Here is a 14,513-nt window from a genome sequence, read left to right on the forward strand (position 1 = left end):
GGTGTTCCATACACCCATGACTTGTCAGGTTCGAGCTAGTGTCTTATATTTTTTTTATATATTTATTACCCAGTTATTTAAAATATAGTTAAGCCATGTTTTTTGTACATGAGTAACTTTTACCCGTCTGACAAGGGTAATTTTTTAATTCTTTCCAAAAAAAATATTAAAACTAGATGTTATGACAAAAGTGCAATGTTCAAAACTGAATCAAGGGCTTTTCGGATTTCAGTTAACAGTTAACCGTTCAGATATCGATAATCCAAAATTTAGAGGTAAAGAAGCATGTATTAAAGCTTTTAATATGATACATTGTAGAACATCCTAGTTTCGAATGTTGTGACTTGTGGCTAGTGAGGGGAAAATATCAAACAACACATTGATTTGGTTAAAAAAGTATGCTTTTTTATTATTCTTTCAAATAGTCTTCATCTAATTTTATAAGAACATTGGACACAATTGAAGCTTTTTACCGATAAATAAGTATAAATAATTTCATATTCACATAGATCGTCTTATTTATACATACAATACATTTATTTTATATCAGTCCTCTCAAAAGGTCCATTCTCTCCCTGCAAATTAAAATTTAATATTTACACAGCGATAGGGATTCGCATCTACGTACATACATACATCAACAATTAACAATTAATAGAGACTATTTACAAAATATATTTTCACACACGCACATATATACGTTCGTCCGTCACCGTTCACACACATCGAATTAACATTCACACGATTTGGCATATGGATGGCGACACGTCACTAGCAGAGGTCGTCCCAGGCGAGCCACCAGGGCGCGCGGCAGCTCTCGCGCTTCCGCCGCCGCCGCTCGGCGCGGTCCGAGCGTTTCTTGACGAAGCGCACGTTGTACGGGTCCTCGGCCAGCTCGGGGTAGCGCGCCACGTCGTGCACGTACTCGCTGTCGTAGCCCGCCGCCGAGCCCGCCTTCTGGATCTCGTCCAGCTCCGCCGCCGACCAGTCCAGCGCGCCGCCCAGCCCCACGCGCAGCGCCTCGCGCTCGCGGTGCCACGCCTTGCGCACGGCGGACGCGCGCGCGTGGTGCAGCAGGCGCTGCCTCTCCCGTTCGGCGCTGGTGCCGTATCTCAAGTTAATTATGCTCGTTTGTCCGTGGATCTTTACGTCGGCGTAAGAGCGACCGCCTTCTGCTACTTCGTGGAAGGTGACGTTTAGTTTTCCTTGCATACGTTTCAGTTGTTGTTTGTCGTCGGCTGCACGCCAACTGTCTTCTTTCACGAAGTAAAATACATCTTGTTGGTCCCCGTGTACGACAAATGAGAATGGCAGCAAATGGGATCTATTGAAGACAGATGTGTATACGTCTCGGTAAATGGCATTGGCTGACGGAACAGTGCTCACTACCGCTCGTCCCCTTGAATTTCGGGAAATTAGAATGCCTCGTCCAAAAGGTGGCTCTGAATCAGAGCCGATTCGTTTTGGTGAAAGATTAAGGCCATCAGTCTTTAGTGCAGACATGGCTGGTATAGCGAGGCTTCGGAAATCGGCAATTCTTTTGTTTGACATATGTGATAAGAATCCAGATTCGATCATAACGCTTGGCAGTAGTGACATAGCATAAGGTAGAACTGGACCGCTGTCGAGAGGCGCAGTGCCCCACACTGGGCGTCCGCGAGGAATGCTGGGCAATATTGATCCACCAGGGAGTTCGTCAGGGTAAAGTTGTGGCGCTAAACTCTTTGTATCATATCCTAGCAGTTTCAGCCAAGATAAATGATCTGTAAAGAGATAAAAACTTAGTTGTTTTACAAGATTCGTTTCAATTTGTAATACTTGATAAAATTCATGTTTTATGATTCAAATTAATATAAGAAGTCGGTTACCTGCTGGTTTTTTATTTTGTGGGCGTACATTGATGGGATCGTTTCCATTAAATCTGTATAAATGAAGTTGTGTAGGGTTATGGATTCTTTCGATTAAATTTTCCCAAAGAGGAGACATCCACTGTCCTATTAGGGGATCATAGACTTTCCCATGCTCCATATGTAACAGTGACGTCACTTGATCTAATAGTCCACCACAGAAATCTACTGGTAGGTACAAATACGGATTTGAATCGTATACTATGTGGCCGTAAGGTGATCTCATAATTTCTCGAATGCCTTCTCCGTATTGATTGAAGACCATGACTGGTGTTCCACATTGATCAGTAGCAATGTAATATTTATGGCGGGCAACCTAAAACAAAATGTATTAGATACTATAAATAGGTAACTTATTCGTATTATCATTGTTGCTTAATGATTATATAATTATTTACATGCACTGTGTAAATTGCTAAATTAACCCACCTGAGTATAGATAAGATGACCCCTATCATCATAAACGAGAGTCATAAATCTGTTCTCGCGAGGTGAATAAATATGACTGACTTCGTGAGATTTATCCTTGTTGGTGTAAAAGAATTGGGTGACATTACCGAAGTTATCCTTTCTTGTAGATAACCTGGAATAAAATACATAAATGTTTAATATTTTGAGTGTGGAAAATTTAACTTTCCTAGATTTTTTTATAGAAACTTGTAGTACGAGTAGGTATATAATAACATTATTTTAGAGAAATATTTACCTATCTAGGTGATCGTAGTAGTATCGAACATCAAATCTTCCTCGTTTAGTTGCTCTAATTAGTAGCCCTTTAGCGTTGTATTGGAATCTTTCTTCTCTAGCATTCTGGAAAACATATCCTCGGCTGTCGTAACGATATTGACCTTCCCCGAACTTAATAATACGATCCATATCATTGTATTCCATAGGAATTGTATTGCCTCTGTATGTTAGTGAGAGCATATTTCCGTTATCGTCATATCTGAAGCCCCACGGCTCTTGTGCTTCTACGCCTGTTAGTTGGCCGTCACAGTCCCAAGTGTAATTCTTCACGTTTGTGTAAGTGTTTACTCCCACATTTCTGGTGTGTGTTCGTGTTTGAGAAATTCTTCCATGGCGGTCATAAGAAAATTCCATTCTAAAAACTTCCATTCTGTGAATATTAACTGTAATTTCTTTTTCAAGGAACTGGTCATTAACAACTCTAGAGAACATAGCGATACCGTCGTATACAGATGTTTCGTTCCATTTTTGTTTGGATACAGTAAATTGTCCTAACACTTCAGGTGCTCCTGTTTTGCTATTATATATTATGTGATGTGGAATAAGCGTTTGACCACCAATGCGACCTTGAACAGCAGTTGTTCTGTAATTGTTATCATACTCGTATATTATTTTTGCATTGCTCAATCCGGTCTTGGCGCCATAGTCAAGTCTTTCTTCTACAAGTAAACCATCAGCGTAAGTAGATTCCCATCTATAATCAACTTCACGGTCTACATGTAATATTTCGGATGGCAAGCCAGTATTTTCAGAATAGTGAATTTGAGTTTGACCATCTCCGTGAACTACTTCTGATATTTTATTAGTTGTAAAATATCTGTAAATAATTCTAGCTCCATCACCTGGGAATACTGTTTGTAATAGTTCACCAGTATGTGAATAGTGTTGCAAATATTTCTTTGTTGAACCTGGAGGGGTATAAGTGACCCGCAAAAATCCAATAGATGGTTGCACACTAAACGAGTGGTTTGTTCCTGATGGCAGTATGACATGAGTTAAACCACCATCAGCGTCATATAAATATTTGAAATTCCTTTGACTTGCCAATGTAATTTTCGAGACGAGGTTGCCCTCATTATAGTAAATAAATTTCGTACCGTCTTGCGGACTAGTAATCTCTGAAAGCATACCATGTGGATCATAATTATAAGTTTCTTCGGTTACACCCCATTTCCATCCATTTACTCTATAAAATCTGTCGTATGATATATTAAGCGGCACTCCAGCCCCGTGAGGTGTAAACGACAACGGCAATCCAGCAACATCATAAGCAGTAGTAAAAAGAGGTATTCGATCGGCATTAAAGAATGTTTCCCTGCTCTTAAACTGGTCAAATTCAATAATTAATACTCTCGAATCGTTCACCCATATCTCTCTATTTAGTGTTTGTTGAGGATTTCTTACATCGCCAACAAGGGTATATAATGAATACATGTTGTTTATTAAACCGTCTCCAAATGTTGTTGTCTGATGTGACCACATATGTAGCATTTCAGCTTCGATTGGTAAAGCAGCTTCTAGCAATGGATGTTTTGCAGCTGCAATACTTTCAAACTTTCCTGACCAGGGTGTATCAATAACTAAAGTGTTATTAGTGAACATTCGACCTTCTGTTATTTGTTTCCCATTGTTAATAGTAATCTGCTTAAACGACTGTCCATGCAGCACATATTCACATTTCTTCGAAACACCAACCGGAATAGTACTGGTTGGGTTTGAAACTGTTACAGCAAGTCCATAATTTTTAGCCAAGCCAGATGTAATGTGCACCTGTTCTCCTGACGGCATTATTATTTTTGTCACACGTCCAAGTTCATCGTAATTGTAAATCACAGTGTCACCCGCCTGAAAAAAAGAAACTGTTATTAGCATATTTGCTCAACAATTATTATTGTTGTTAAATACTTAGTCAAAATTAGATAATTTTTGAATTCAAATAATGACTTGGTAAATACTCACTCCTGATCGACTATTGAGTAATCCTGTATTTGCGTCATAATCTAGATCAATTCCTACAGATCCCTTTTCGGTTAATTTAGTTAAATAACCAATTCCGGATATTTTTAACTCCAGTTTATGATCTTGAGTATTTTCAATAGAACTAACTATATTACTATAGTCTCGTAAAAGTTGAATTTTGTTTCCAGACGCATCGGTTACTGTGGATAATTTTCCAAAGCTGGTATTTTTGGAATACAAAAATGAATATCTAGTTTTGCCAGATGTTAAATCTTTTGTTGTTATATGTTGGCCGTATCGATTAAAGACGTAAATCTCTGACGTCGGGGGATACGGTATTCTAAATTCCCCATTTTCATCGTGAGAGGGCAAGTAGTGTTTTAAAGCCAAAATATGAAGGGAGCCTGAAATAGAAAAATATATAAATGAATTTTATCATCTAATACGCTATTAAAAATACTCGTATTATGTTATGTTATCTTTATATCACAAATACCTTGATCAACAACATTGAGTACACCATCAGGAGTCACGGCTAATGCTGAAATTGTTTGGAATTTCGCATTAGATGACAGCAAAGTTTCAGTATTAGTCGGCGGTTCATCTCCAGCCGCAACGCTCAGTCTGCAAGGACATCCGGCTCCTTCATCACGAGGATTAATGGGCGCTACCGTTGCCGAAATTGATGAATTGCATTCACAACTGAGTTCCTTTAAGTTTTCTTGCAATTTCCCGGCAAAATGCATAATTTTTCCAGAGGGATCAATTGTTTTTATTGTATTTGTCTTCTTTGAATCAGATTCAGCTACGTATAGTATTCCACTGGGTGCGAATGCTATCGCCAAAATGGTGCCTAAACTAGAGTCTTCCCGGAAATCGGCATTAGTTCTATTTGTGGCTTTAGTGATTGGTTTACCATCATTTCCAAGTCGACAATGAGATGGTTGACCAGCAACAACTTTAATTTTCATATCAACTGTTAATTTAAGTATGATCCTGTCATCTATGAAATATAATGATCCATCTAGTGGAGATAAGGCAACTCCAGTAGGCCATTGTAGTTGTGCTTCGTATGGAGCAATGGCGCCTCGGCAAGGGACCGGAGACCAATGATTATGATGTCCGTGATGACCTACAAGTGTATGGATAATGCCACTGGGATCAACAGCACGGATATTAGTTCCATCTGCGATGTACATCGTTCTGTCTGCAGCTATGGCAAGACCTGGAAATAACGAATTGGTTAAGTGATGTAACGTCATTAACTGATTTCAAAAATAATATAGTTTTACCTGTCACTTATAATTTAAAGAACTTCAAAAGTGTTAATAAGCATAATCTAGATAAGCAAGTCAACTAAGACCGCATCATTGCTTTTCATCAGGCATAGTAAAATTGTAGTGAAGCGCGAGCCTATTTTTCATAAAAAAGTTTACTATAGAGTTTAAGAAATTAGTTTACCTTTCGGGTGGGCCAGCTTTGCTTTAATGGCAGGTCCTTCATCTCCGCAGTTGGAATCATCTCCAGGTACACAACGATCACCATTACCCACTACTGGTTCTGAATTGACTGCTGGATCACGAACCTTGTCTAATACTACCACTCGTCTAACTTGATGTCTTTCTGAATCTGATATGTATAAATATCCATCAGCCGGTGATATACAGATGTAGTATTGATATGCGACTTGTGTTGTTCTAAAACATAAATAAGGTCGTAAGATACACACTTCCTACAGTCCAATGCGTATATTATGGTATATACCATCATAAGAACCGTCAAAATATGATTCGTCGACACTTACTCTAATTGCAGTACAGTAGTCACCACGCCTTCAGGAGTTATACGACGAACGAAATTAAAGTCCCCAACATAGAGAGATCCATCAGGCCCAGAAGTAAGTGCAGTGGGTGTCAAAAGCCTTGAATCCGCTGCCTTGCCATTGCAGTGGTCGGGACAGTTTAGGGATCTCTGAAGTCCTGTACCTAATACCACCTGAAATATAGTAGAGAGATGAGAAAATGTTCATATTTTGTAAAATATAATAATCCTTAGAAATTAAGAAATTAATTTATAATATACCTGTACTGTTCTTGGATATTGTTTTAGGTGTAACAAAGCACCGTCTCCTTTTTGCAATATGCCTTCATGGAAATTGTAATGGTGATGTATGTCCAAGCCCCACCCGCCAATGTCAGAAATATCAACATCGAACCCAGCGAGAGTTGCCGTTTGTGTTTCCCATACAATTGCCGAACATGCAGTGTATTCGTAACCAATAGATATTTTAGCTTGTGCTTGACCGTAAACCTGAAAGAAATGTTACAGTTAGTTATTTTTAGTACGGTAATATACTTTATGTAAATACGGCAATATAGTTGTAAAATGCTTGGGAAAGTTAGTTTACTCATAACATGGTAATAGAAACCCAACCAAAATTTCTTGACTTTAGTAGTTTCGCAGTAAAAACAACTCATAAGGTACCTTTTGTTTGTAAACATTTCTTTTATTCCAAGCGAAAACATGGGTCAAATCTGGGTCGGCTTCGTAGGTCTGCGTATGAAGAGAGCCTTCGATTTCTACGCGTACGTGAACTCGACTTAGAGAAGCCGGAACTATTCGTCTTGTAAGCTGGATGTGGACACATGACAGGTAGCCAGCTGCTTGTGACGAGCGATAGGTGAGCTTGACCGAAGAACCCGGTATCCCGATAGATTCGCTGACGATCTAAAAATATATTAACTATTAATGTTATATCTATGTTTTACTTTTCTTTGTTTAATGACAAGTTAGCCCTTGACTGCGATCTTCAGATTGTTAAGTGACGGTGCAGTCTAAGATAGAAGTGGACTTACTAGGTAGAGTACAAGTTCAATTCAATTCATATCCCTGACAGTTTCTACGTTGCATCATACCGGAACACTAAATCGCTAGGCAGCTTATCTTCGCCAGTGGGGTGGTTATTAAACATGACTGATACCTACTACCAGACTAGATCATTCAGTTTTTATAAATAATCATAAAGTTTTTACGTTACTCCCGAACAGAAAGATAGACGCAGCGGAGGACTTTGTTTTAAATTAGGTGTGTTACTTCGTACCTACCTAATGTAGAACAACCTCTTTAAACTCGTTTTCTATTGGATTCGGGAGAGCTTCCGATACCGATATTATTAAGTCGGCGTTTCTCGATTCCAAGTTGATTCGACACTGACTACTTAAAACTTAAATCTATGATTAAGTCTCGTTTTACTTGAATATTATTTACCATTGGTAAGCTAGCCGTCTGAGTTCTTGAACCTGTATTACATACTGAGAATTTAATGATTATCAGTAGGTAAGTTTCTGCAGTAGTAACTAATACTCAAGTCTTCTATGTTATTATTCACCAAAATTTACCTGAGCCTCCGGATATATCACGGTGGTTGTGGTAGGAGACGAAACCGCCGGTGCAGCCAACGCAGGCATAGCAACAACTTCAGGCCTGAGGCGTTCATGGTCGTGTGCGCTGCAAGGTGGCGTTTCAGCCTCCCACCATTGCGGCATCGGCGACCAATCAAGACGGGGTGGTGACCTGAAATGGGTAAATATGCCATGTTTAATTTGGAAGCTTATTACGGATAAGTTTCTTGATAATACAGTTAGTTTTTGCCTTTACATACACATGACATTTTTCGAGCATAATAGCATAGGGCGTCCCACAGGGTTCGTTCTGGGTACTTTTGTACTCTTAGTGGACATTAAACGATTTACCACTATGTCAGCGGCTTCTGTGAGCTTGTATGTCTACGGTTTCCTGACGACACGATAAAAGTAAATATAACTTTGACGATGTAAACCGTGCTATATTGCAAGTATCGCATTCGTTTTTAACTTATAACTAACTATAAAATGCAAAGAAAACTAAATGTGTTGAATTTTCATTTATTTTAATGTAATCTACCTAATTTCATTTATTTAGTACCTAATACACATTTAATTTTCTACAAAAATAGATCTCTTTAGACCATAATGATACATGGTGAATATTGGTAGGTACATACTGTTGGGTAGATACAGCTACGCTCGTTTAGTTTGTGTCATTTCGAATAAGAAGAAGAGAGAAGCAAATAAATCTCTAAAAATCTAAAAAAGCATATCTATTGATTGATAAACGCGAGTTATTATTTGGTAGATATAAGCTAACCTTGGCGTGGGCACTTTTATACTGTCGTCGCTTAGCTCCATTTGTACGGGTGGCAGAACTACAATTTGATTCCAAGGAACAAAGACCGTCTTCCGCAGAGGCTTGAAGGGAGATCTCTGGAACTGCAGGGTGACAGCACCGCCTCCGTTTACAAGAACGTCGAACCTGGGGAACATTTAATATTAAAGCCGCAGTTTCACTAGGGGACATTTATCGCGCGACTCTGTCGCTTGACGACATGTCCCGCGCGATGTCGCCTGACGGTCCAAGCGACGTTTACGAGTCGTTCAACATGTCGCTAGTCGATACTCGAATGAGTCATATGTCGCGGGACATTGTCCCACAATTTTTGCTGGGTTAAGAGCGATAAGTATCTGCGATATGTCGCCTAGTGAAAATGCGCCTTCAATACCTTTATGAAGGTGAGTCGTGAACTCTGCAACCATTCTTAACTGCTCTGTACCTACTTAACTATTCTGTTTAGGTTATACTTAATCACACTACCCTCGCAAACATCTTTGTGATACATTCAAATTGCACTACACATTCTCTGTGTCGGGCAACATTATGTAGATTCATGAAAGTTTTCATGTTGTGGCGCAAAGTTTTCTTTATAGTATGTTTTGTAATGGTAGGCAAGTAGGTTCATGGTAATGCCACAATACGTAGGTATCTAATGTCTATATTCTTTGTAATTTCCTTATAAAATTACAATTTGCATGGCTATCCGAAAACATCCTCTATTTATACGGGGATATCTTTACATTACATTTAAGTACCTATAGATAGGTACATACCGATTTGATGTCAGCCATATTATGTTTTGTAGTAATAAAACACCAAAAACAAACAGTAAAATCCACTTGAAAATTACTTACGAGTGTATCATACCTATATCAAATTGTGTTGTTATTCGGTAATTATCCGTGTAGTTTCAATCTAAGCTGTAATTTGATTAAGTGTAAGGAATTCGTAATGACCGCAACAAAATATTAATAACGATTGCACGGTTGTTGAATTTCAAATGTTTATGGTTGTTGGTTCTTCTGTATACACATGTATCTATTCAAATAGATACGATAGGCACGCGATGTTAGAAATTTAACGTGTAAATATACTTACAATAAATGTTCTATCTATATTCATGTATAAAATTGTATTGTAACTATTAATGTTCCCAACCCCTCATAATCTCACTTTTGAGCACGAGTCTTCTCTCAGAATTAGATGGGTTAGGCCTTTGTCCACTATTCTGGCCCAATGCGGATTGACAGACTTCAGACACCTAGAGAATTCAGAAAATTCTCGTGTATGTAGGTTTCCCCACGATGTTTTTCCTTCACCGTTTGAGACACGTGATATTTAATTACTTAAAATGCACATAACTGAAAAGTGGAGGTGCATGCCCCGGACCGGATTCGAACTACACCCTCCGCATCAAAGGTCATATCCACCGGGCTATCATGTCTCTCGTAAAATATTTAGCCTAACCATAAGTTCTGTTACAAAATGAGACAAATAGTTTAGCATTCTGTGGATTCACCATGCGGTTGTCGGGTCTATCGTCTAGCAGAGAGAAATACTCCGAACATATCCCTGGACTTGTGCCCACAGGTGTAGGGCTAAGGAATTCCTTTGTAACATGTTAACACTCATCTTCTCTGTTCGTGGTGCTCTCCTTGCCCAGAAAAATATGGTAAGATAGAGTAGCTTCGGATTCTCGTTCTACGAGTATTCTGTAAGTAAATCTATTCTGCAAGTAAGTCGTTATATTCTGTTATTAGCACGTGCTGTAGTTCTAGTGAGGTCTATAAACAGAGATTCTGTTGGTATTCCTCTCACACCCATTCAGAAGTTTATTGCTTATAGATTAGACCATTATAGTCATAATATTTATTTACTTTTATTTTATTGGTCCTTCGGAATGCTTGTCTCCCTAGTCACAAAAATCTCTACAAGTACCTACGTTTAATTTTATTGAAAAAATAAAAATAAAATGTACGGACTCAAAGTTAAAGTAAGACTTCATTTATCTCAATTAAGCTTACTTTACAAGCACTTTCGAAACGTCAGGTGATAATAATTGTCGAAAACGTCAAATTAAAATTTCGAGGGTGCAAACACGCCCAGAATGCCTCACAACAAACTCTGCCAGGTCTGCTATTTTAGGGTTCCGAACGTACGTAGTACAAAAACAGAACCCTTATAGTATCACTCGCGCACATTTTAATGTCTTTTTTCTTCGAACGTACTAGACCAATCCAGTTGAAATTTGGTACTCATATCAATTCTTGTGACCCAGGGATGTATCGTAAATAGGTAAAATTTGAATATGGGCGGTAAGATGGAAAGTTGAAAAAAAGAAACTTTTACAAACTCCATCGTGTGATACATCAAGTGAAAGATCTTAATAAAAATATTATTTTTTTTAAACAAATATTATTTAATTTAAACAAATAGACGACAATTGACCATGTCCTTTTTCTACGAAACTACTAAACCTAAAAAAAAATACAGAAGTTAGCTTACTACTTGAAGACATCCTGCAAACTTAGAAACTCTAATTTTTTTTATATTTTCACTCACTTTTGGGGGGCAAGGTGGAAAATAAAATAATGTAAACTGCATTGTCTGACATATCAAATGAAATAGCTATGATGATCTCAAATATATTTTATAATTAAATATATTTTATATATACTTATAAGTAGATTACAGGAAAACTTGTGCATATTATTGTATCATCAAAACTTATGCTAAGTTTTGTTAAATACTATATATTGTATTAATAATAATTGTAGCTTTAGATAAATATTTAACGAATCAACTAAGCCTGAAAATTATATAATAAGGTACAATTTTAAGTCAGAAGAGTTTAAGAGAGAAGAAAGAGTTTTTTCAAAAACAGGATAGATTAGCATCGTTTGGAACCCTCGTCACGCGAGTTCAACTCGACCTTATCCGGTTTTTTATTTATAATCACTTTAGTTTATCTAGAACTAAGTACACAATCGCATAGTGCAATTCAATAATAAGATTTTTCTATAAGCTTGCGTCGACTAGATCTCGAAATAGCCACATCCTCTGTGATTTTATAATGCTTTTCATACGTATCCATTAATTTAGTCCAATCAGGTGCAGATACTAGAATGCAATAAAGCTCCGAATTTAATATTGAGCCTGCTCTGAATATGTTAATTTGTCTTTTATTATTTGCACTCAATCCTTTTTAAGCTCTAGCTACTGAAAGGCTTTTTGTTACATGTAGGTATAATTTGAAGTACCTTTATCATGACGGCGTGAGTTCTGACAACTATCCAGGGTCAGTTTGCAACCTACCAGCATATGCGGTTCCGCAATAGGTTACCTCACTATATGTTCGTGGCGAATTTTTTCAGTGGCTTTTTCTCAGTGTACTATGTTTCTTTGATCTGGGAGAGTAATTTGAAAATAATTCAGATTAAATTCCAATAAAGCAGAAACACATATACTTTGCATTCATTGCGTGGACTTTGTAATGAGACTTATAGCCCGAGCCGTGATATCCATTAGATATTAGGCACTGTTTTCCATGGATATTTCCTTATCCTTGGATTCTTACCCATGAAATTGGCGTTTTTTAAGGGACGAAATTAAAGCCGATTTTTAAAATGCGTTGGTAAGCACATAACTCAACAACGCCTGGACCAATTTGGAAAATTTTGAAATTTGTATTCCTAACCAAAGAGGAGATATTTGTGATCAAAGTGGCCGGACAACAAAATGCCAATTTCAAAATATTTAAGGACCAATATATCAGCGTATCGTTTAGAAACAGGCCTTGTCCTCTGTACTGACCGTCATTTATAGTTCAAGTTTAGATCTGAGCTATGAGTGCCTTTATGGACTTTTGGCGCACTTTATGGACCTTGCCGCATTTTTTGACCACGCTTCTTTAGAGCTGTGTGCGTTTACTTTTTATTTTTGTACGAGTAGTACTTTCGGAACTTTGAACCATTTGTCTGTAGCGCATCCGTAGTTATTTTGGACATATCACACGCCGTGGTAACGACAATTTAGAAAAAATAAATAATATTGTGGTGGGAAATGTATTAGGCAAACGACCACGGGGTAGATCTCCAACCCGATGGTCGGATCTACTCAAACAAACAGGTGCCCGTACCTTTTAGAGTGCTGCCCAAATGGCCAGCGACCTTATACGATGGAGTACATCAAATCATCAGACGACCGTACATCAAAGATGACTCGACATGAAAAGATGACTCCCTCATGACTGAGGATAGTGACCTGGTCACGACGATCCTCACTGACTGACTGACCGACTGAAGAGAGAGAGAGAGATAGTGCTTCCGGTCGTTAATAATATCAGTAAAGAGGATACTTCTGTGATTTTCATTTTGTGGATATGACCTCTGCCACCGATTCCGGAGGGTGTGGGTTCAAATCCGATCTGATATGGGTTGATAATAACAAGGAATCCTATAGTTTCGCCATGTCTGTCTGTCTGTCCGTCTGTCCGTATTTCCGCGGCTTAGCGCAGAGACTACTAGAACTTTTTTATAGGGTAAATAAATCCGCTAAATGTGAGGATGAACTTTTTTCCGTTTATATCATGGTGCTGGGTGTCGTTGGATAAGTCTTTGAAAGATATATAAATATTTCTCGATTTAGTGATCCGTTTGTAAAATATTAAGCTTTTAAGAGTACATTTTTGTCAACAACAAGTCAAGTATCAGCACCTTCTCCCAGCTAAACGGTTATATATGGATACGTGAAAAAAATCACGAGAGTAGAATATAACATAAAATTACAAGGAACTAGAACACCTAGGTAGCAATTGGTATTTAAAGAGTAATAGTCGACCAACTTAAAAAACATAATTGGAAATCGAAAATTTCACATTAATACCGTTGTTAATTCAAAAGATAAAGTTGTCAGTAAGATAACTCAGTCTGTTAAAACTAGAAAGCTGAAATTTTGTATAAAACTAATTGTTTTGGGGTTCCTTTCATACATTCTAAGTGAGAAAAATTTTTTCATTGTCTATGCGCATTGTATACACGCACTTGGCCGGTTTTAAATTACCGACCGATCGATTGACCGAATATATATAGGAATAGCGGGTTTTTTTAAGGATAGGAAAGAATAATATTTAATATTTTTTTAAAATTTCAACGTTTAAATATTTTTTTCTGAGATCCTTATACAAGTAGTTTGTTAAATAAACAACAAACCATTTAAGTTTTGATAAGTTTTAAGTTTATCCAAGATGGCGGCCGTGGATGGATTGGACAACCCCACGAACTTGGATTTAATTTTCCACTAACTCCTATAATTGATACCAAAAAATAACTAAATTAATTAAAGTTACCTACTGAAACGTTACGGGCAAAAAGTTTTAATTTGAGCAATAACAATATATAATAAAGATATACCTATCTACTAAATAAAATATAAAAACTTTTGTTTGAGATTTCTTAAAATCTTCTTCTTCGAATCGGTTTAAATGTTCCATGAAATCTGAGTTTGGTTAAATTTTTGTTAAGTCCTATTAAATGTTGCCTATTTCGTTCAAATCGGTTAAACAGTCCAGAGACGATTACATACATACGAGTACATTACACACACACACACACATTCAGACTAACAAACCACACCATCATAAAATAAGAATAGCTCATGGATCAATAACATTCACTCATCATTTCACGATTC

General features: G+C 37.6%; 1 protein-coding gene across 5 annotated transcripts in view; it reads right to left on the reverse strand.

Moving 5' to 3' along the window:
• Nucleotides 1-379: 379 nt before the first annotated feature.
• The window catches only part of LOC112046487 (teneurin-a), an 84,957-nt gene continuing 70,823 nt past the window's right edge, over nucleotides 380-14,513 (reverse strand). For all 5 annotated transcript variants that reach the window (XM_052882008.1, XM_052882006.1, XM_052882009.1 and 2 more), the window contains 12 exons: nucleotides 8,799-8,963; nucleotides 8,012-8,186; nucleotides 7,098-7,340; nucleotides 6,696-6,923; nucleotides 6,418-6,608; nucleotides 6,075-6,310; nucleotides 5,110-5,838; nucleotides 4,614-5,017; nucleotides 2,614-4,499; nucleotides 2,337-2,490; nucleotides 1,869-2,223; nucleotides 380-1,763 (listed from right to left, as the gene is read on the reverse strand). In XM_052882008.1, coding sequence (XP_052737968.1) covers nucleotides 772-1,763; nucleotides 1,869-2,223; nucleotides 2,337-2,490; nucleotides 2,614-4,499; nucleotides 4,614-5,017; nucleotides 5,110-5,838; nucleotides 6,075-6,310; nucleotides 6,418-6,608; nucleotides 6,696-6,923; nucleotides 7,098-7,340; nucleotides 8,012-8,186; nucleotides 8,799-8,963 — 5,758 coding nt within the window. In that variant the 3' untranslated portion in view covers nucleotides 380-771. The remainder of the gene's footprint in view (nucleotides 1,764-1,868; nucleotides 2,224-2,336; nucleotides 2,491-2,613; nucleotides 4,500-4,613; nucleotides 5,018-5,109; nucleotides 5,839-6,074; nucleotides 6,311-6,417; nucleotides 6,609-6,695; nucleotides 6,924-7,097; nucleotides 7,341-8,011; nucleotides 8,187-8,798; nucleotides 8,964-14,513) is intronic.

This window comes from Bicyclus anynana, chromosome 6 (assembly GCF_947172395.1).
Source record: "Bicyclus anynana chromosome 6, ilBicAnyn1.1, whole genome shotgun sequence".
In the NCBI taxonomy this organism is placed as follows: domain Eukaryota; kingdom Metazoa; phylum Arthropoda; class Insecta; order Lepidoptera; family Nymphalidae; genus Bicyclus; species Bicyclus anynana.